The sequence below is a fragment of the Haliotis asinina genome, chromosome 7, assembly GCF_037392515.1.
Source record: "Haliotis asinina isolate JCU_RB_2024 chromosome 7, JCU_Hal_asi_v2, whole genome shotgun sequence".
Classification (NCBI taxonomy): Eukaryota; Metazoa; Mollusca; class Gastropoda; order Lepetellida; family Haliotidae; genus Haliotis; species Haliotis asinina.
Genome location: NC_090286.1, coordinates 58,929,367 through 58,950,139, shown reverse-complemented (window position 1 = coordinate 58,950,139; position 20,773 = coordinate 58,929,367). Strand labels below are relative to the sequence as shown.

Genomic DNA, 20,773 nt, shown 5'->3' with positions numbered 1-20,773 from the left:
GATGAACGACTCCAACTCATCGTGTTTTAGCTGTATGTTTTATGAACCTTTCCAACCCTCAAATACACAAGGAACACACTGCCAATGTCTGATCAAAACAAAGCAATAATATTGATAGATGGGTGAACCGGTGTGCTGTTTAAGATGTTATCGTTGTCAACGAAACTGGTCGGGTCACTGATGTTGCCGATGATGTCACAAAGTTTTCTCCCTCAACTTGGTTTCATTGTCGTATTCGTTTATATTCATATTCGTATATAAGGAAGGCAGATGTTCTAGGCGGAGCAGTTCACTGTCCAATCGCATACATTCTTCAGTACTCAAATACTCTGACTATGCAATTTATTCTGTTTAGACTTAAAATGTGCTCTTGGAGTGAACATATCGTTCGTCCATTCACCTCACGCATGCTCAAATGGATGATGTGAAATGCATGGCATACGACGACAGGACACAATCATAGAGACAAAAACGCTGTTTCACTTTGCAACATCAATATATTACGATCAACAAACTTTACGGAAACAAAAACAAAATCGCAACAACAATCAACATGTTTCAACAACATATGGAATCTCTCGTCTTGCAGACTGCAATCCTTTCCGCTCTGCAAGAAGCAGACTCCATATCTTAACCCTATGGTCCCTATCAACTGGACAGCCACCATTCCAAATTAATAGCACGTAAAGGGAACGAAATAAGATCTAGTTTAGAAAACAGTTTTAACTCAAATGTAGCAAAGAGCGTCAGCTGCGGAGAAAGAGAGAAACAGATCAAGAATGGTCGATTAGGTATCGCTGACATCCGCTGAAGTCCCGTAGCATTCCACAGGGCCGACCTTAAAGGCGCCCGCCTCGGTTCCGTCGTCACCTATAGAAGAATATATGCCATTGAAGCAGAAAAGTCGCCACAGACATGCATTGTCACATCGCGTCTGCGCATAATCATGATCTTCATGCAGGAAGTTGAGGCGAGAGTGTAACATGCAAGAATGAATTAAAGTTTGTGCAAAACGTAAAACTAAATGCCCTTTACTGATCTGAGTCGGAAGTATCGCCTGCGCATGTCAGGTTGCAACCCCTGTGCAAAGAATTCTGCCAACTGTTGCGTATCCGGCCTCGTCATCGGCGCCTGAGGATATCGAAAAAAGCAACATTGTATGAGGGAGTCTAAGAAATAGGGCATATTTGTATCAGACCTACTGCGCCTAGAGCTATTCTCAACGCATCTATATACTCACCAATATCGTATCTGAAATAGCATTCTACGGACTACACGTGCTGTCCTAGCGAAAACACATTTATGAACTTCTTGTGATTTTGATACAAATTCACAAATTTAATCATACAAAAATTTGGACATCACGTGACTGTGCCTCGGAGCGCCCATTACCCAGAAGTGATTGTGATCATGTGAATTGTTATTGAAGCCTAGATTATGAGCGGTCCGAGGTTATGTCACGTGATGTTTTCTTTGTCTTCTGATCGCTGATTGGCTGGGAAACTGACAGCCGGTGTCTAGGTAAGTACGCCCCAACAGAATAAAGGTCCGATTGTTTTATATCCTCCCTCGTTCAATCCACCTATGAAAATATCAAAACAATTTATGAAACTTTCACATTTAATTAACTAGACCATTGATTCGAAATATATGTTAAAAGGAAGAGCTAGTATATGTTTTGATTCCACTTGACATGGCTCGGCAAGACTCGATGTTGACATACATGTACCATGCTCGTTGTTGCAGTGTATAAGCCCAACAATCCGACTATAAGCCTACAAATAATTGGTTCTTAGTGGATGACGTATTATATGGGTTCCACTTGTGTTACAAGCGTAACGCTAACGTACACACAATACGACGTACTTAATGTGGCCAACTAACTCGACAGTTTGAAGGGTTCCCATGTCCTACTCAGACGCCGAGCACATGCTGCCGTGTTCACATTTACGTCAGTTCAGTAAGATACACACGAGACTGTATGATAAGTCTAAAGGGAGCTTTTACCATTATGAAGGAACATTCCTGCAGCTCCAAGCTATGGTGTTTACATTTAACAACGTTTAAGTGAAAGTCAGCATGCCTATTCCACCAAGATTTGAAATGCGTAACAAGACTCAGATGACATCGTTCAATGATTTATTGAAGCTTTAAATGCTTCGATGCAGAAGAAGAAGAACATGTGTAATGGAACGGGCCAGTCAAAAATCGATCTCCTATTCATGATCATTTGCCTGTTTTGACTTGAAGGTGAACAATGGACTTGGCTTTGCATGTGTTTGAGACGATGTTACGGGTGGGAAGGTAGGGTATGCTTCTATTGACACTCAGATGCTGTCAAACAACCCACGGACACTTGAGAGATGCATGGGGAAAACCAATTCAGAAGAACTTTTTTTAAATAATACAAACAGGGTTGGTGAAAAGTAGGGCTTATGTTAGAAGCAGTACTGATGGGGTATTTTGCTATATATAGCAGCATACTGCCAAGTTTGAGTGATAGTTGTATGCATATCGTTACAAATCACAGTTGAACACTGTCGCAAATAGGAAACGTAATACACATCTTAGTTTGAAAAGCCACCGAAAGAAACAGCATTGTTTCCTTAGCGTGACCGGTTTAGGCATTTGCATAGTCACACCAATAGCCCCAGATATTTCTGTTGTGCCACTTTCTGAAATTCCTCGAATATTGCTAGAAGCGGCGAAAACCCGTTCGCACTCAAACTTTGTTGATATTGTATAGCACATAAACGCTGGTATTTATACATTTGGGAAGCCGAATGTTACGTGTGTACATAAAAACATTTTCAAAGAACATTTTCATTTGCAACTACCGGTTCGGGAGTCCATGTTGTATATTTATATGTTAATGCTGCAAGCGGTACTTTGATCTAAGCCATAACTACTCCAAGCAGTTTGACAAATAGTGTAATTGGTATGTGTCGAATAGTAAGAAGCAATCGACAAATTATGTTAACCAACTAAATGGGAAACATATATACTTTGATCACAGAAATTGGAATGCCAAGCATACATGTCGAAGTATATTATGAAATAAAGTTTAGTCTTCTGGGTCATAGTTTAGTGCTCCAGAACATAGTTTAGTGCTCCAGAACATAGTTTAGTGTTCCAGGACATAGTTTAGTGTTCCAGAACATAATCTCGTGTTCCGGGACGGAGTTTAGTGTTCTAGGACATACATTAGTGTTCCCGTACATTGTCTAGTGTTCACGGACATAGTTTAGTGTTCCAGGGTCTTGTATGGTGATCGGTATAATTCTGCATGGATGCACGCTTCAGAACTACTACTACAACAACACGTAGCCATACACCGCACCGGATAGAAATTTGTGTTCCAGGACATATTTCAGTATTCCAGAACATAGTTTAGTGTTCCAGGGGATAGGTTAGCGTTCATGGGATAGTTTGGTGTTCCAGGACATAAGCTAGTGTTCCAGAACATATGTTAGTGTCTACAGACAGAGTTCAGTGTTCGAGGACTTAATTTAGTGTCCCAGGACATTGTTTAGTGTTCTAGGACAGACTTTAGCGTTCCAGGACATAGTTTAGTGTTCCAGGGTCTTGTATGGTGATCGGTATAATTCAGCATGGATGCACGCTTCAGAACTACTACTACTACTACAACACGTAGTCATACACCGCACACACTCACGTTGCTGAAAGTAAGCGCAAAATTATCCTGGAAGACAAAGGATGTATTAATCATATTCATATTTAAATAATATGAACTATGTTTTTTCGAATTATTGCTTTCTAATAATACATATTGTGTCAATACCTACCATTTGAAACTATGTTCTGTTTGAATGTATAACGTGTCTTGAAGCCGAGAATTACCGATATCAGCAATAACAAAAAGATCAATGCAAAAGGTAAAATAAGTTTTGAATGGTTTGACAAATCATTTTAGACGAAGCAGTTCTGTAGCAGAACCGATGTTGTACCTGGCGTGGAATTGGTATTTCTAGCAAATTCAAAGTTTTAGCCCTGAATGTCTTCAACTGAGAAAGCACAGGCTGCACCGCAAAGGCCACCACAGCTAGACACATGATACATCGAGAAAACATAAAAATGGGTTATATACTCAAAGACAAGAGTAAATCTGCTATATTTGTCATACGGCACACGGTCTCTAAAGATATGTATATAATGTGTGATCAGTGGGAATATTTATAAGGTAAATAGTACAAACCTTTTTAGTGTACTACGGGCATGGTGTATTTTGAAACATTAATGACCAAATTGCAAAGGAATTATTTGTTCCTCATTAAAATGTGGGTGGGTAATAAACTGGTATAAACATTACATGTGATTTTCAGTTCTTATACTCCGCTCTATGGTTCCAGTAATCTAGTGTTGATACACATTCACCAATATTGATCCACTTCGAACCAACAATCGGACTGCCGGCCACTCCGTCTAATGACTTTCAAATACGACTGTTGTTTCATTTAGTCGTATTTATGCCAGATAGCTCATTAAGCAAATGAGGTTTTCTGCCAAACCCAATACGAAACAACGTATGTTGATGGCCGCTTTATGAGGACACTTTACGTATACACTTTAGTTGGCCTACGGGTGATGGGATGAAGACATACGCCCCATACGTACAGTTACAGAAACCACATCGAAAAAGGGTAGATGCATGTGTTTCGAGTACCCTGCCTCTTTTAAACTACACTTCCCAAATTATCGTTTCGCGGCAAAACTGAAAAACTTGGCTTCAGTATGATTGATGGACTTTACCTTAAATTCTTAAACCCTGCTACGATGTTTTGATAATATGTTTTGATTCGAGAAATTCTCAAGATTTGAAAAGAAAATGGCACAATACGGAAATAACCCTATTTTAATATAATTGTTATTGTGATAGGCATGAACTATTCACTTCTTGGTCTTATAGAATAAGCAAAAGCGTATGACATAACTAAGACATGTAATGACAGGAGGCTAATGACCAAAGTGTAGGCGCACTCTTACCTGTGTCCCCCGCAAGGAACTCCGTGACAGGCAGGTCAGGTTTGTAGGACAGGTAGCCGGAGTCCTCCCTCCAGACGTCGTCATTGATGTCGCAGTTGCATTTCAAAGTCGGGTCTGCACACGACTGGGTCATGCCACAAGTGCACATATCACTTCCTGGAGTGGCATCGCCAAAGTAGTCTGCAATTCCGCCAGTTCTGTTGCGCCATCCGGTAGTGATGATACCATTGGCATTGGGGTTGTGAATCAGGGCGGCTTTGCACTTCCATTGCACAAACTGTCGGCAGTTCTCACTGGAATCGATGATGGCGATGGCGTGGTCCAGAGAGACGTTGTAGTTAAGTGACAGAACATATTCGCCAGCCCCTTCGTAGCCCACGACTTCTTCCTCCTCCTCCGAGTCGTGGCCTGTGAAAAACATTGCGTGACCTGACCATCTCACATTAAGCTTGATTTGTTCATGGTATTGGGATTCTGAGTGACAGAGACTATATGGTTTAGAGAGTGAGTGTGTACGGCCATGAGCCACTTTTGGCAATATTTAAGTAGTACAGCATAGGGTAACCCGAAATGAAACTTCACACCTTGAACCACTCAGATAAAATCGAACCTTGCACTTTGGTGAAAAGAGGGAACACTTTGACCAAGGACCTGCCTTCATGGCCCATAGTGTTCGAAGATCGGGATGAAGGACTACACAACATTAGAACCACAGTCGTATGTCACTGTTACGGCGTGGACGTTAACCTTCGCTCAAAGATCGCTTTGCACGAGGTAATAATAGTAAGTATTGTCTGTGTTTATACCAATAACTGTGACACCAACTCCATTCTCAGATGTCATGTCGCAGTAAACACGAACAGGTTCCAGCAGGCCCTCCGCTTCGTCCGGGTCAACGTCCGCCATGGTGTTGGACATCAAGCCACGAACACCCCATTCAGAACACGTGCGAGCTGTGCATGAAAATTGGTATTTGACCGTAAAATATTTAAAAAAGATGACAATATTATTTTTCAACACTTGTTCTTGTGCCATATTTATATCATGTGTGTGTCAATTTTACTTCATTATCTGAGGTAGAACGTTACGAACACAAGATGTCCCTGACACTATGGGAAATGTTCCTAAAATATGCCACTGGTATCTATTAATTCGAATTCGGAATTGAAAGAAAAGACCATTGTATCAAATTAGAGATTTGACCTGTCTTGTGTTTTATGAACTTTTAAAAATGCCAGGATACTGGCGATTAAATAACGCAGCTTTCCGAACACACTCACCCAAGGGTGTGCAGGCGAAGGTGTGGCAGTCAATGGTTTCTCCATCTTCTCCTTCACACGGAGAGGTCAAGTTGCCGTGTGACGTCATATCACATTTTCGTGAGCGAGACTTCGTCCCACCCCCGCAAGTGACAGAGCACGAGGACCATTGTTCCCAGTTGAACCAGTCTCCAGGAACTGGTACATGGAGAAGGGTTAGTTATTTGTGGTCCAGAACAGAACTATACGGACAAGACGACTTAATACCGCAAACGTAAAGTGAAATTATACAAAACGTAGAAATACATATGTGTATATTCAATCAGAATATCAGTGAGGAAATCCAGTACCTATTCAGAAGAACATATGGCTGTAACCGGATGACCTCGATCTACGAACAACATTGAACATTCGATAATTTAGTTACATGTTACCAATGTTTCACCGGGGAAGCGCATGCATTAGGAAGGATTGCACAAACGATAAGACACAAAGGCACAGATACAATATCAACGGGGGTATTGTGTAGGTACCATCATCGCATTTGTTATTTGCCATGAGGTTTGTGCAGACAGACGGTGTTTCACAGCAGTACAAACAATCAACACGTGCAGACAGTGGACAAACTATGACTGCCATACATCTTAGGGTACTATGTAGGGCAAGACCAGCCATGACAGCTTCATGGTCATATATAGGTCAAGGGCAGTGGTGTTACGGGGCAAATCAAGCGATTTAATGTTATGCATAGCTTGTCAATCCAAATGGTCCTAGCGACTACTGTGGCGCTAAGGTCAACACTATTCGGCTACACCGGGCTACCTCTACAGGCGGGCTACAAATACTGGTGTGATCTGAAATGTAGAAGATCTAGATCATCAACTACAACTAGAATCGATTACACGATGCCATTTAGAAAGTGGTCAAATGCAACATATGTCATATTTGGGATTTCACTTTCTTAGTAAAGTACAAATTCTAGTACTTTTTTCGGTTGAGTCCCATCCGGGATTCGAACCCGCACCCTCAGAGTCAGGCACCTAATCGCCAGCACACAAAGTCAGCCGCCTAGCCTGCTCAGCCACCGCGACTTCCACTCAGCGGTGGCTGAGCAGGCTACCAAATATGACATATATTACAACTAGAATCAGCACGTACATTCACCATGGGCTAAAACACAAAGAGTAGTTTATAATGCACTACAAGCATGGCGTACATATATTGATTTGGACGAAGCTTGGAACATTGTCCACACTGACTAACATGTTGCTGACAGCATAACACAACTTGACTACAATTTGTACAATACTGTGGTACAACAAGTTACGAAGGCTTATCGGGGTCATGTACTCGAGGTGTCCACAAAAATCAACAGACATGGCGTGGATGTTATGAGCTGTATGCATCCAAAGGCGTGGAATCAAGCACATACACATGTGTGTTTCACAGGACACCATCCACGTGAATGTTAGAGGTTCCACACAGCACCATGTATATGTATACCTCAGTATTCTAGACGAGGTCATATACATTTACCATAGGTAACCATATAAATGTACACCTCAGTGTTTCATATGGTACCATGCACATGTGTACAGATATATTCCGTCGAGTGCCGCGCGCATGCATATTGTTCCATAGTATATGGTACCATTCACAGAGATGCTCGGTAGATGCAGTGCTAGGTACATACACTTGTATACGAGAACGTGCCATATTGATGTATAGCTATGTGTTCCCTAACACATGGCAATGCACATTGTGCTATGCACATGGATGCTACTGGTTTCATACGATGCCACACCGACTTATAGTGCAGTGTACATTAGCATTGTCTATCATACACATGTATACAACTTGGATCAGTATTGCACTGAAAATATTTAAAGTGTCCTTCTTCTATAGAGGTGCACTGATATAAAAACATGTCCGTGAATAATATACGCACGTATAGTACAGTGCCATAGGGTACCTTGCACAAGTGCATTCTGTATGACATTTCACACACACATGCCTAAATGTGTTTCATATTGCATATGTATACGCAATTGTTCCATATGGCATTCTACACACGTGTGTGTCTCCTCATCAAGTTACTATGCTTAAGTAGACATGTGTTTACATAGGGCACCATGCACGTGTGTACATGAGTTTCTTTAAGGCGCCATACACTTGCATACCGCATTGTTTCATTTGGCACCATATGCATTCATACTCATGTGCTTTAATAGTGCATTTGCATACACGAGATTTCCTAGGTAAGAATGGATACACATGTATACGCGAGTTTTTCTTAGGGCACGTTTCTTAAGACACCATACACATGCATAGATGAGTTTCCTTAGGGCACCGTACACGTGCACATGTATAGATGAGTTTCCTTAGGGTACCATGCACATGCGTTCCATAAGGCACCATACACATGTACAGATGAGTTTCCTTAGGGCACCATACCGATACGTTTCTTAGGGCACCATACCGATGTATAGATGAGTTTCCTCTCACGGCACCATACACATGCGTTCCTAAAGGCACCATACACATGTATACATGAGTTCCCTAAGGTACTATGCACACATAAGTATGACTCTCCTCAGGGCACCATGCATATATATTCAACATGACATGTTTTCTACAGTGTTGCACTAGATGTCATACGCATGTATACCATAGTGTTCCACAGGGTAGCACACTCATATGTATACAAGGGCGTCATAAGACACAATGAACATGCACATATAGGTTCTCGTAGAGGGTTATGGCCACTTCATAACAGAGTAGCCATACACATCTAGCCCCCCCGATAGATTGGAAACTGTTATTGGCAACGAGCAATAGACAAATAATATCACTTTTCCACTGGAAACGATAGAACAACATGTCTTACAGGCAGGGATAACAAGGTGTGCTACATGTATGAGTATCAAGTGTTAGTAGAACAAATGACGAATGTAACATGTGGTATAATGACAAAGGACAAACAGTGGAAATCATTCATGGACTACAACACCTACTTGGACACAGGTTGGGGTTACATGACTTCAGTTCCTCGGCATCTCCCATACAGTCAGACCCTCCGAATTTAGGTGCGTCACAGAGGCGGGTTCGTTTCATTGACCCCCCACCGCACGTGGCACTGCACTCGCCCCACTTACTCCAGTTCATCCAGACGCCATCGACTGTAACACATGATCATCATCTAAAACACCAACCCCGCGGCGTGAGCAAATGTCTCCAAGCGCGGCAATTTCTTTGACCTTGATAATACATCGATATGGCTCCTTTACAATATTCATAGGAAATTAACGTCTTTGCTATTTATTGATAAAAATGTTTACTTTTTCTTTTACAATTCTATAAAATCATATTACGCCACTTCGAAAAAGTAGGTAGGCGTGCAGACCGCCGTCTTGTGAAGTACTGCCTTTCCGCTGAGCATAGCAGTTGCGCGGGACACTTACTGAAGCTTATTACATTTGTAACATTGTAACATCGATATATAACTTAATATTGCACAATGTGTTATCTTGTTGCTATCTCTAACCAACGTTTTGTTGTGATACCGTCGTGATTCAGCAAATATTCAAAGACGCATTAATATTTGAAGAAATGCACTAGTCTAAAAGGCAAGGTTTCAGTTGTTAGTAGAAGAATGGAGACAAAGTATGCATCAGCTAAAGACAAATGCACGCTTTGATCCGATTTGAAAGTGAAATCAGAGAAATGGTAAGGGCAGAAAACCCTTCAAGCTGAAGGGCTTCAGCATGCTCAAAAGACACGTTTTGGATGTACACTTTCTCAGTAAAGTACAGATTCTACAAGGTTTTGGGAACGGGTCCCATCTGGGCTAGCATATGTCGTTTGGAATCAGCTTTCGCTGGGTGGGTTAGATCACTGACTTTGAGCGTTGAAGTCTGAGAGTTCTCAAATGTGACACAAACCAAAACCTGCAAGTGTGCTTTATTGAGAAACAGTGTTTACCCAAATACGATCACGCTGTAAAAGGCATTGTGTATTCACATATTGCTATAGAAATGAAATCATTCATTTCGTGCTAGATCTGGAATAGTTATGAATGTTAACATTCAAACTGAAGATATGTCTTTCATGATAGACACCCTTTAAGCCGAACAGAAACGCATTGTAATTTATATACACACATATAGGTTTGTTATGCTGTTAAGTACTAACCATATAGATTGGTGCCAGTTTTGTGACAAGATTCAACAATGAATAGCTATTTGAAGAAATGCACTAAGCTAAAAGGCAAATAATGGATTGTTAGTAGAATCACTGAGTCAAAGAATGCATCATCAAAATGATATAAAGCACGTTTTTCTCTGATTTAAAGGTGAAATAGTAAGATTAGTTGCCAAGACTAAACCTTTGAAACAGAAAAGCTCAAGCATGCTCAAAGATCGCATTCTGGGCTTATTGGTCCACGCCCAATTTGTTCACTCATTTCTCCTCTTAAAGGGGCACTGATGCGGAGCAATTTCCGTGGACTGGTGTAAACGTTTGTTATTGTTTTTCTCCCGTGAGTACCTGGATGATGTCCCAGAATTCGTGACTGGTTCGTGACCTCTGCTACGCAGTCCATATGCGCAGTTGATAGCTTACTTATAGACATATCAACTAAGATGAAGTCATTTTTACTTTATTACAAATGTATTATGAAAACAAATGAAACACTTTGAAGGTTAATCATCTTCCAGTGGTAGAAATGGCCCAAAAAACCTATTAGGGCGGAAGATTAACGAAGACTTCTTTATATTTTGTCTTATAACTCTAAATAATTATTTTCATGTTTGTATGAGTTTGAAAATTAACTAAAGAACACACGGTCTACTCATACTTACAGTAAATTTCTAACATGACAGCAACATTTATACATTGTATAGATTGCCAATGTGGATCCTATTTCGCACACAAACGCGATCTAGTGTGTGTTTCTGTCATATAGATTCTGCTGAATGCTACAACAAATAAATTAAAACAAAATGCAAATAATGAATGTAAAACAGACTAATTTTATAGCAACAATGTCAGGCTACTACCTTGTTCAGGAATGTATCCATCAATATCCACATGTAAGAAATCGCATTCCATTCATTTGCAGCTCGTAAATAATCCTGCTCTGTGTCGTGTGTCTAATTTGTGTCGTGTGTCTAATTAGTGAAAAAGTAACACATCGTTTCACGTCTTTCACATTGGTGAAAAGCTGATAAACCTCTCATTGGTCACCCAAGATAGCACACCTGGCAACTAATTGTATGATGTCCGCCATTCTAAGTAATTTAGTTAACAAATAATGAGCAATCAATCAATCAACGCAAGGGTGGTTAATTCTTTGAAGGGAGGATGTTGTTTTTACACTCGCGACAGGGTGTAGTCAGTATAAATTAGTACATCTACACACACTGCCTTTTGACAAATCCGCTAGAAGATAAAAGTAATTAATCAATCAGTGTGTTGTCGGTTAATCCTTTGATCGATGTTTGTTTTTGTAACTCAGCTGCTAAACTCTCTTGCATCACTTACATACACATATTACATAACATAATTCAATTCAATTTATTACTCAACACCAACAACGGTGGTACATGAGAATACAAGTTCATATAAATATAATACAATTTGCCATTGCAGACCTTAATTCATAATGTTGAGTATTTACTCCAGACAGGAGAAATGCCAAATGGGAACCTTTTGTTGGGTAACCGAAGTGGTGTTACTACTAATTACATACCTGTTATAAATTTATTAACTGACCATCCAGAGAATGATAACAAATAACACGAGTATGTTTACACCATCAGACGCGAGTTCCAGCAAGGAAGATGTAATCTCTGTGTCGCATGCAGCCTGAAATCACTTATGGGCCGAAACTGTTTTGAGAATACCAACGAAACTTCATTACATAAGGAATACATACAGGTAATTGCTGTGTACTTGGGTAAATAGTTTTTTAACGAAAATTTTCAGATTTCTCATCGTTTTTAGTTTACGAATTCAAATAAATCAACTGTCTGTTTTTATTATCATAAATAATAAACCAGGGTAGCTACCAAAGCTAACAAAATTTACGTATGATATTTGCTATGACAGCTGAACCAACACTCAAAACTACCTAAATATAAACCTTGGCAATCTTTCAGACTTAAATAAATGGCTTGCTACGTGCCTGTATACATCATATGTTCACGTAACATGATTAAATGTTAAAGGTTAAAAACACAGAAATAGGATCAAATTGGATTAGTCACTATACCATCCAAGTATCAGAAACAAAATACACTGCTGGGATATTTTGTTACGATCAGACAAGGAATACTATGGATATTTTTAAATAATGGCATATGATGGGCATCCAGCCTCCTGACTGTATAGGTGGAGAAATTCTGCTAATATGGACAGGAGCCCAGTCCCTTTGCCCGTCACGTCGAGGGAGCGGGCGCTGACCAATTTGCAGTTTGGTTTCGTAATTATACCGTTGGCGAGCAGCATTATTCGCTAGTCATCAGTGCCCCTTTAATTACGTTCTCAGTATTCTCATCCTTTGCGCTGCAATAGTTGCGATACACAGACAAGAACTGAAAGATGTAGTGAACGACGCTGGAACAGTAGCGCAGGTGAAAAGACTTTGAGTTTGTCTTCAGGAAGAACGGATTCTGAAGCCTCTCATGGCCAAGGCTCGGTCAAGGGAAAGGAAGTGGGAGAGATGAAAGAGTCATGGAAGGAAGTCGGAGGAGGCATTCTATACTTACATTTCATGCAGGTTAGATAACTTATATGATCAAAGATCAAGACGATGATCATATCGTATAGGGTTACCTGAGCATGTTCTCTACATCCCAAATCTATACAGTCATGCGTTCAAAAATATTTATGCATGCACTCTGAGAAAAGGGAGGAATGTCTCATAAACCCAAGTTCTGCAATGGTCCTTCTAGAGAGGGTGGAAATATTTGACCCTAATGTCCTATAAAAAACTGTGCTGGCAAAGCTGTATTGTGAGAGGGTAAACCGGGATTCGGTTCATGATGAAGTGACATGCAATGTGGTGATGGGTTAAATGAGCATGGGTTAATGGCTATTGATGATGTCATGCAGTGAGGGGACTGACCAGGGCAGTGATTGGTGTTACAGGCCATGGTGTCAACTGCTGGGCCTAAGCAGTCGACACCGCCATATTTAGGGGCGGTGCACGGCCTAGTCCTATCTTGTGTGCCTCCGCCACACGTGTCACTGCATGCTCCCCATAAGGACCATTCGCCGTAGACGCCATCAACTGAAAATAGTTCGGAATGCGGCTGCTGCACATGAGTGTTCCATGTAGGTAGGTATGCCGGTGAGCATGGCTACCTATTGGCCGTTGGAGGTACAGACTAACTTGGTCTTTAATACTTTACCCAGTATTTCGACCAACACTAAAGCAATATTTGAATCCACTGTAAACGCACCATTTATGTAAAACGTGCTTTGATCAACGCTTTATCCACCGTTGAGGCACCACTTACGTAAAACGTGTTTTGATCAACGCCTTTCTTGTTATTTCACTGGAATCTATAAGGCTGAATGTTTTCAGGACCTGATATGCCAACCCTAGCTGTTCTTCAAAAGATCATAGCAGGTCTAAACTGACACACACGCACGTTCACATTAAGACATGCTCGTACATAACCACACATGAACACAAGTTTGACAGGAAATATTTTATGTGCAGTATTCAACTTAGCAAAATTGAATTAATTCGTATTCATAACATTTATCAGATATAGAGACAAAAGCAAAGCTCTACTTACTGGGACAGTTATGGGTACTGCAAGCTTGAGTGACATTGCGAGGACCTGGACATTCTTTACCACCATCAAACGGTCCGATGCAGTTCCTTGTCCTCCACTGGTGCCCCCCTCCGCACGTGAGCGTGCACGTGCTCCACTTGGCCCACTCCGCCCATATCCCGTCCACTGAAACCACCAGCTTTAGCTTTATATAACGTCAAACACAGAAACACCCTTCAGATGGACCACTTTCTTCACATCGGCCGGCATCAAGATGTTTTCAAGGAGTCATTGGTTAGTAGGTAAGAAGAATTTAACATGCTTCAAGAATCAGTAGCAACAAAATTGTCTCTACTTCAGATGATATTAAGAAAGTGCTAATTGTATAAGCAACAATCATTACAGAAGAGAATATTAGTTTAAATTACTAAAAAGCGAAATGTAAGTTAATGGCTTCACTACGGTGCTTAAGAGAACGAAGTTAGACTGTCCATATACATTTGTTTGTTAATTTAAAAAAAAACATATTAAACACCAGAAAAAAATTTAATACTCGCTGAAAGCATTGATCATAATTTAAAATGTTATAAATGGAAATCGTGATTATAGATGATGTGGTGGTGCTCAATGCATCGTTGTGATTGGTAGTATGTGATGCAAATATGAAAAAGTGACAAATACATTGATCACGTGACTGGCGTGGCAAGGTTTCCGCCAAGTCCTCATTTACAACACACGTGATAGGCAGTTATATAAGTCAACACGTGCAAGGAGGCGTGTCTTGGAAGCTATAATGCGACTAAGTATTGAACTTCAAATAATGTGATATTGATGACTTCGGATAAAACGGATGGACAGGAATAATAAGATTGATGTCGTTCTTCCGCTGGCCACGGGCGACTGACCCGGACAGGTATGATTGTTACAGTCTCGTGACTCAATCTGCGCTCCTTCACACTCTTTTCCGGCGTGAAGCGGACCTTGGCATTCCCTTTCCCTTTCTTGTATACCTCCGCCACAGCTCTCTGAGCATGCGCTCCATGGGAGCCATGATTCCCACATGCCATCAACTTGCATGGAAGAAATTTATTTACTTAAAGCTTAGTACCTTGGGAATGAAAGGTCAAAAGCTGACTATTTTCATGAATAATTATAATTAAAATATCATTTTGCACGTGCAGCAAATGATGTGACGGCTAAATGTTTGGAATGGTTATGTGATAATGCACGTTAGTCGCCGGAGCTCAGCTAAACAGGCAAACACTGTTAAACACGCGTGAAAGACATAGCTATCTCGTTATCGGAACACAATATCAAGAGCACACACAGATATTATGGTTACGAACTATCTACCACAGTTACGCACATGTAAGAGGAATGAAAAAGCGTTAGTACAAAACATCATCAAAGTAATATCTGTGAGTAATATTAAACTAAATTAGGTTTAGTTTTACTATCATATTCCTTAAAGTATGGAAGCTGAATAAGGTAAACAAGTTGGTAATTCTCATAAAATCTATCTCTGCAAGTCGTATTAAACAATGCAAATAATACTTTGATATTCATTTCTGTCCTCGGACAAAAGAATGCAACACCTACCAGGGCAGTTATGTTGGTTGCACGACGCTGTGTCTTCACGTGGACCAACGCAACCTTTACCGCCGAAGAATGGCCCATGGCAGGTGCGCTGTCGCAGTTTATTACCACCTCCACATGTGGCACTGCATGTACCCCAGTCTGACCAATTGTTGAAGACGCCATCAACTGAAGAAAGAAAGAAGCAGCTTCGAACCTGAATCTCAGGTAACAAGAAGTAGTATTTTGAAATGAATAGGGACAATTGTGATTTACCGTAAATCAGAATCAGAATCTCAAAAAAGGTATGGTGTTTTTATAATTATACTTTCTCAAGATGCGAAACTTAAGAATGGACTAACATCACAGAGTGAATTTTACCATTTCACTCTGTGAAGTGTACTATGTTACTTTACTACTTCATATCGTGAGATCTATTCTGTATTTACAAGACGTCACATCTCTACTAGAGGACATCACCAACAAAAAAGAACACTTGCATTCAACAAATATTACTACGCTTCGACGTAGATCGCTAATATCAGGAGTCACGTGACCTGATCTAACGACCGCTCGGCGCAGAAAACCATCGTCATGTGCTGTCACATGGCCAACTGGTACCTGGGCAGTAGTGATCGTTACAAGCCTCGCTTTCGTTCCGCGCACCATCACAGTCGGCACCGCCATAGAACGGACCATTACACGTTCTATTTCTCCAGCGTATCCCTCCGCCGCATGTGACGTCACAGAGACTCCATTGAGCCCAATCGTTGAAGTACCCATCCTCTAGTGAAGCAGAAATGAGATACGACATTGCTCATCACGCTACGTGTCTGCTGGACTGAAGTGAAACTGTGACATTAAGTTATTGTGGAGGATTCTTGTATATCAAGCAATTACTGGAACTATTTCGTGAGCCTAGACGTAAACAAGCAGTGATGCAGTTGCGAGGAAGGAGGTCAGGGCAAGGATACTAGAGGAATGCTAATAACAGGAACTTAGACTTTCTCAAGCAAAGCATGTTATATAATTACTTCAATAAGGAACATTAATGCATAATTCTTGCGACCTGTGCTGCTAGGCCATTGCTTTGCTTGAGAAAGAAGATGAGAAAGAGTCAGAGCCGAGTCATGACACTTACGCTGGGATGAAGCGGGAAGCCGCGACAGGGATAAACATTGAGACTATTTTCTTACCTGCAGGCTGCCATAACAGCTAGCTGCTCTACACAGTTATCTCCCATGTCATGCATCCTGCTCATATGATCGGTCATTCATTAGCATGCAAACAATGGAGGTTTAGGTAATGATCAACATGCAGTGTACACTGTCCGAAAGAGGGGAGAGAACTCCAACTGACCCGGACAGCTCTGGGTGTTGCAGTCACGGGACTCTTTAGAGTTTCCCAAACAGTCCTGACCACCCCAAAATGGCCCAATACACCCCCGGTCACGCCACTGTATTCCTCCGCCACATGTAGTGCTGCAGGTTCCCCAAATCTCCCAGTTCTTCCACTCGCCATCAACTGGAACACATGGAACAGTGTCGATATTGCTAGGTGGTAGTGTCATTCCTTCTGGAGAAGTGCAGTGGTGCTATAGATTTACACTGTTTCTTTTCCGATTGAGAAGAGGGCAGTAGTGTACTAGTGACTATATGCAGATTGAGATTAAGTGACTGGTCTGAACAGCTCTATTAACGCATTTCTTTGTTGTTATTGGGTTTTACACATCGTTCTTCTCTGTGCAGATTTCGGATTACCCTATTGTTTCAACTTTCATTCGTCACGAAACATGTTGACAAATATGTGACAGATAAACGACAACACGAACACAGGTTAGAAAGTTAAACCATAACCTGCAAGTTCTCTCCGTGAAATAAATAAATCTGTAACAAGAATTAGCTCAGCAAGATTCGAACCTGGGCAGTTTTGTTCGTTGCATACTTCTTGTTCCTCCTCGCTACCACTGCAGTCTGCCCCGCCAAAGAATGGTCCGTCACAGTCACGTTTGCGGCTTCGGAGACCACCTCCGCACGTTTGGTCACATTCTGAGAACGCGCCCCAGGACAACCAAGTACCATCAACTGTCAATAGTATGGAATGGTGATGATAGTGATCGTTTAGAATTATATAGTACTACTGGAATACAAATGGGATCAGTTTTCTCTTCAAATCCATGAATTTTGGTGTAGGGAATCATATCTTACAGCAATATCCATGTTGTAAATATTTCTGACTCCAATGTTTATTTTCAGAGGGATCTGATATTATCCCAGTCATATTACAACAAATAAACCCAGCACGGCTTGTTCAAATGTTACACATGCGAAATCAACCCTGAGTCCTCATCAAGCAAAAGGCGACGACTTCTCGTATTCGGCATCTAAACACTTTGCTTGGTATTGCAACGGCAAAACCAATCACATGAAATATGTCGCACACCTGTTGTCACCAGAACTGTAACAGACGTTACCTGTCCAATAAACTGAATAATAGGCAAGCTTTGAAACATCGCTATGAGGCTCATCAATTACATCTGCAGAGGTACACACTCTAGTGAGCATTGTTCAAAGCTAAATTTAGGTATCAGAGAAGTCATCATCTTTGTTCTCAGCCTGCGTTTCTTTCTACATTATCTTGACACTCATTCCTATTACTGCACGGCTTAAGGCAGATCTAATCTCGTTCACTTTTACTATCGCCCGAAAGGAGCTACTCCTTAAGAAAAGTATATCATGATCGTGTATCGTTTCTAGTAATAACTTAACAGAGCCTCGAGTTTGATAGCAGATCTCATCCTAAGAGTTGAATGATAACTCAAATATAAAACATCACAGACAAATGACATTATTTCACCTGATGAAAGTTGCAAAGGAAATCCACACTTTACATAGAAACACGATTGTGAGGGAGAATGTGCTGTAACCCCACCTGTGTACAGGGCGGATCAAGCTGTGCCTCAAAAGTCTTGGCTCGACAGGGCAAGGATGAAAGCAAAGCAAACCACCAAAGCACTGCAAGGTTAGTAGGAGAAAAAACAGTTAGCACAACACCTAGTGTCAGGGTTCACACGAAATGTGGTTAACTTGGCATGCAAAAAAGTTCATATAGTAGGAAGTAAAATTATACTTACATCTTATGTTGAAAAATCTCAAAAAAAGTTATGAAGAGATATGATTTTTGGCATAATGAAAGTGACATGATGGCTGGCATGAGGAGGGATGTGTGAAGATTTAAAAGGGGGTGTGTTACAAGGGGGTGTTATTGAAGAGGAAAAAACGTATATTTGTTATTATTTGTTGATACCCGGGCATGACGCAGTGCCGCACGAGGTTTGGTCCTCCCATGGTCCAGTACAGTCCCTGCCTCCATAAAAAGGACCTGTACACTTCCGCTTTCGCACTTTTTCTCCTCCACCGCACGTTACACTGCAAGCGCCCCACTCTTCCCATGTTTGGAACACTCCATCAACTAAATGTCAAGTACAATACAGTTTCAGTGAACCATTCCTAATCTGTTTATTTGCGTGTCTGTCTTGTGGCATTTTAGATTCAGTACATGTCAGGATTAGTGTCCTACACGATGGCATCTGGTGATTCTTAATATAATGTAACTTCCTTCACGTGATTTGCTTCAGTGTTGTACTTTTAACGCATAGTGTGTGCTGGCACGGAATGAAGCCTCAGACACACAGTACCACAGCTTACTGGAAATCGCGTTCAGTTGGTTCCATCGAAATACAATGTCACCTTCTTGAGGACGTTATCTAAAGTCCATCTCTCGGTCGTCCACATCCTACGTCAACGATACAGCTTAAATCGTCTGGGACACTTCGGAATCAATATTGTACACTGTTCAGAATTGAGTCAAAGTTTGTTCCAGGCAATGGTTAAAGACGTCCAGGAGAACGCTCGCGATACTCATTGTCATGAGATCCAGGGAGCACACTGATCCCAGCATTATGGCATAACAACAAATGGGAGAAGACACATGGCCTACTCTGGTGCCTTTCATCATGGTGAGTGTCTTGTAACAGACTTTGGAAGGGAGCTTAACCTTTCTGCTCTGCCATGCCGTGCATCTTTCTGACAAGATCCAGCCATGCAAGGCTAATTCTCAGATACTCCTAAGCTTTCTTTTCTGTCATCCGGAGTATTCAACGAGCTGTATGTATATAAAGCATGAGGTATTCATCTAAATCACCTTTCCGCAGAGTATATGAAATCTTTCAACCAACTCAGCATGACCTACTCCGTGAAACAAATATAGTTTGTGTTGTGATGACTTACTTGGACACTGTATGTCATTGCAGCCCATCCACTGAATGTCATCTCCTTCACAGTCTTTACCACCGAACTTTGGTTCAATGCAAGTTCGAGAACGGGACTGGCTTCCACCTCCACAAGTGACGTTGCATAAGCCCCAGTTTGACCATGTGGTCCATTCGCCATCAACTGGAAGTATATGAAATGTATAACAGATATGGACAATGTATATTCTGTAGGAATATCTTGTCACGACCCGGTAAAGATATTACCAACAAATAATGATCAATTTGTGTAGGGATATGCATGTACCATAGTCAGTCATTGATAATCTGTTTTTTTTTCAGAAAGGTTTGTCAACTGAGACTGATCCAGGCAAACCAATCAGAAACCATGCTCATCGTTTCATCCCAACAGTAAATTAATGCACAAGCAAACTGTAGCGCAAAAGAGACGTGAGCAACAGAGAGGAAAAAAGACCTGTCTTCCTATATGCGAGCGATGTGAGCCAAGGTTTGCAACGCCCTTACCTCGCCTTTTTCTGGAAACTTGTTTGTAATTTTGAAATAGAATACCGCCGCCATCAAAGGTAGACACACATTCCCTCACAGGGTTTTGCTCTCAGTATTCTAACCTCATATTTGATAATTAAGTTTACTATCAAACCTGTCAATTTATTTTAACCTTAACTTAACATAAAACTGTGAAAATCTGCAAAGGAACAATTCAAAGAAGGAGTGGTAAACCCGTTTTTAGGAATACGACAAATTATGAAAACGACAAGCAGTTATGAACATCTGTCAACATTTTGCCGACACGGACTGTCACCAAATTATGGTTCGCCTCGTCAGTGTCCTTGTCAGGAACGATAACTAGAAATTTAGTC

General features: G+C 41.1%; 1 protein-coding gene across 10 annotated transcripts in view; it reads right to left on the bottom strand.

Annotated features, from left to right (window-relative positions):
• Window positions 1–477: 477 nt before the first annotated feature.
• The window catches only part of LOC137291622 (A disintegrin and metalloproteinase with thrombospondin motifs adt-1-like), a 37,957-nt gene continuing 17,661 nt past the window's right edge, over window positions 478–20,773 (bottom strand). For 3 of the 10 annotated variants that reach the window (XM_067823019.1, XM_067823023.1, XM_067823026.1), the window contains 14 exons: window positions 19,912–20,076; window positions 18,929–19,093; window positions 17,542–17,706; window positions 16,982–17,146; window positions 16,244–16,408; window positions 15,647–15,811; window positions 14,953–15,117; window positions 14,069–14,233; window positions 13,390–13,554; window positions 9,278–9,442; window positions 6,285–6,461; window positions 5,811–5,957; window positions 5,005–5,412; window positions 478–870 (listed from right to left, as the gene is read on the bottom strand). In XM_067823019.1, the coding sequence (XP_067679120.1) occupies window positions 788–870; window positions 5,005–5,412; window positions 5,811–5,957; window positions 6,285–6,461; window positions 9,278–9,442; window positions 13,390–13,554; window positions 14,069–14,233; window positions 14,953–15,117; window positions 15,647–15,811; window positions 16,244–16,408; window positions 16,982–17,146; window positions 17,542–17,706; window positions 18,929–19,093; window positions 19,912–20,076 (2,465 nt within the window). In that variant the 3' untranslated portion in view covers window positions 478–787. Of the gene's footprint in view, window positions 1,583–5,004; window positions 5,413–5,810; window positions 5,958–6,284; window positions 6,462–9,277; window positions 9,443–13,389; window positions 13,555–14,068; window positions 14,234–14,952; window positions 15,118–15,646; window positions 15,812–16,243; window positions 16,409–16,981; window positions 17,147–17,541; window positions 17,707–18,928; window positions 19,094–19,911; window positions 20,077–20,773 lie in introns of all 10 variants that reach the window. The other 7 variants (XM_067823021.1, XM_067823020.1, XM_067823025.1 and 4 more) reach the window with 7 other exon arrangements.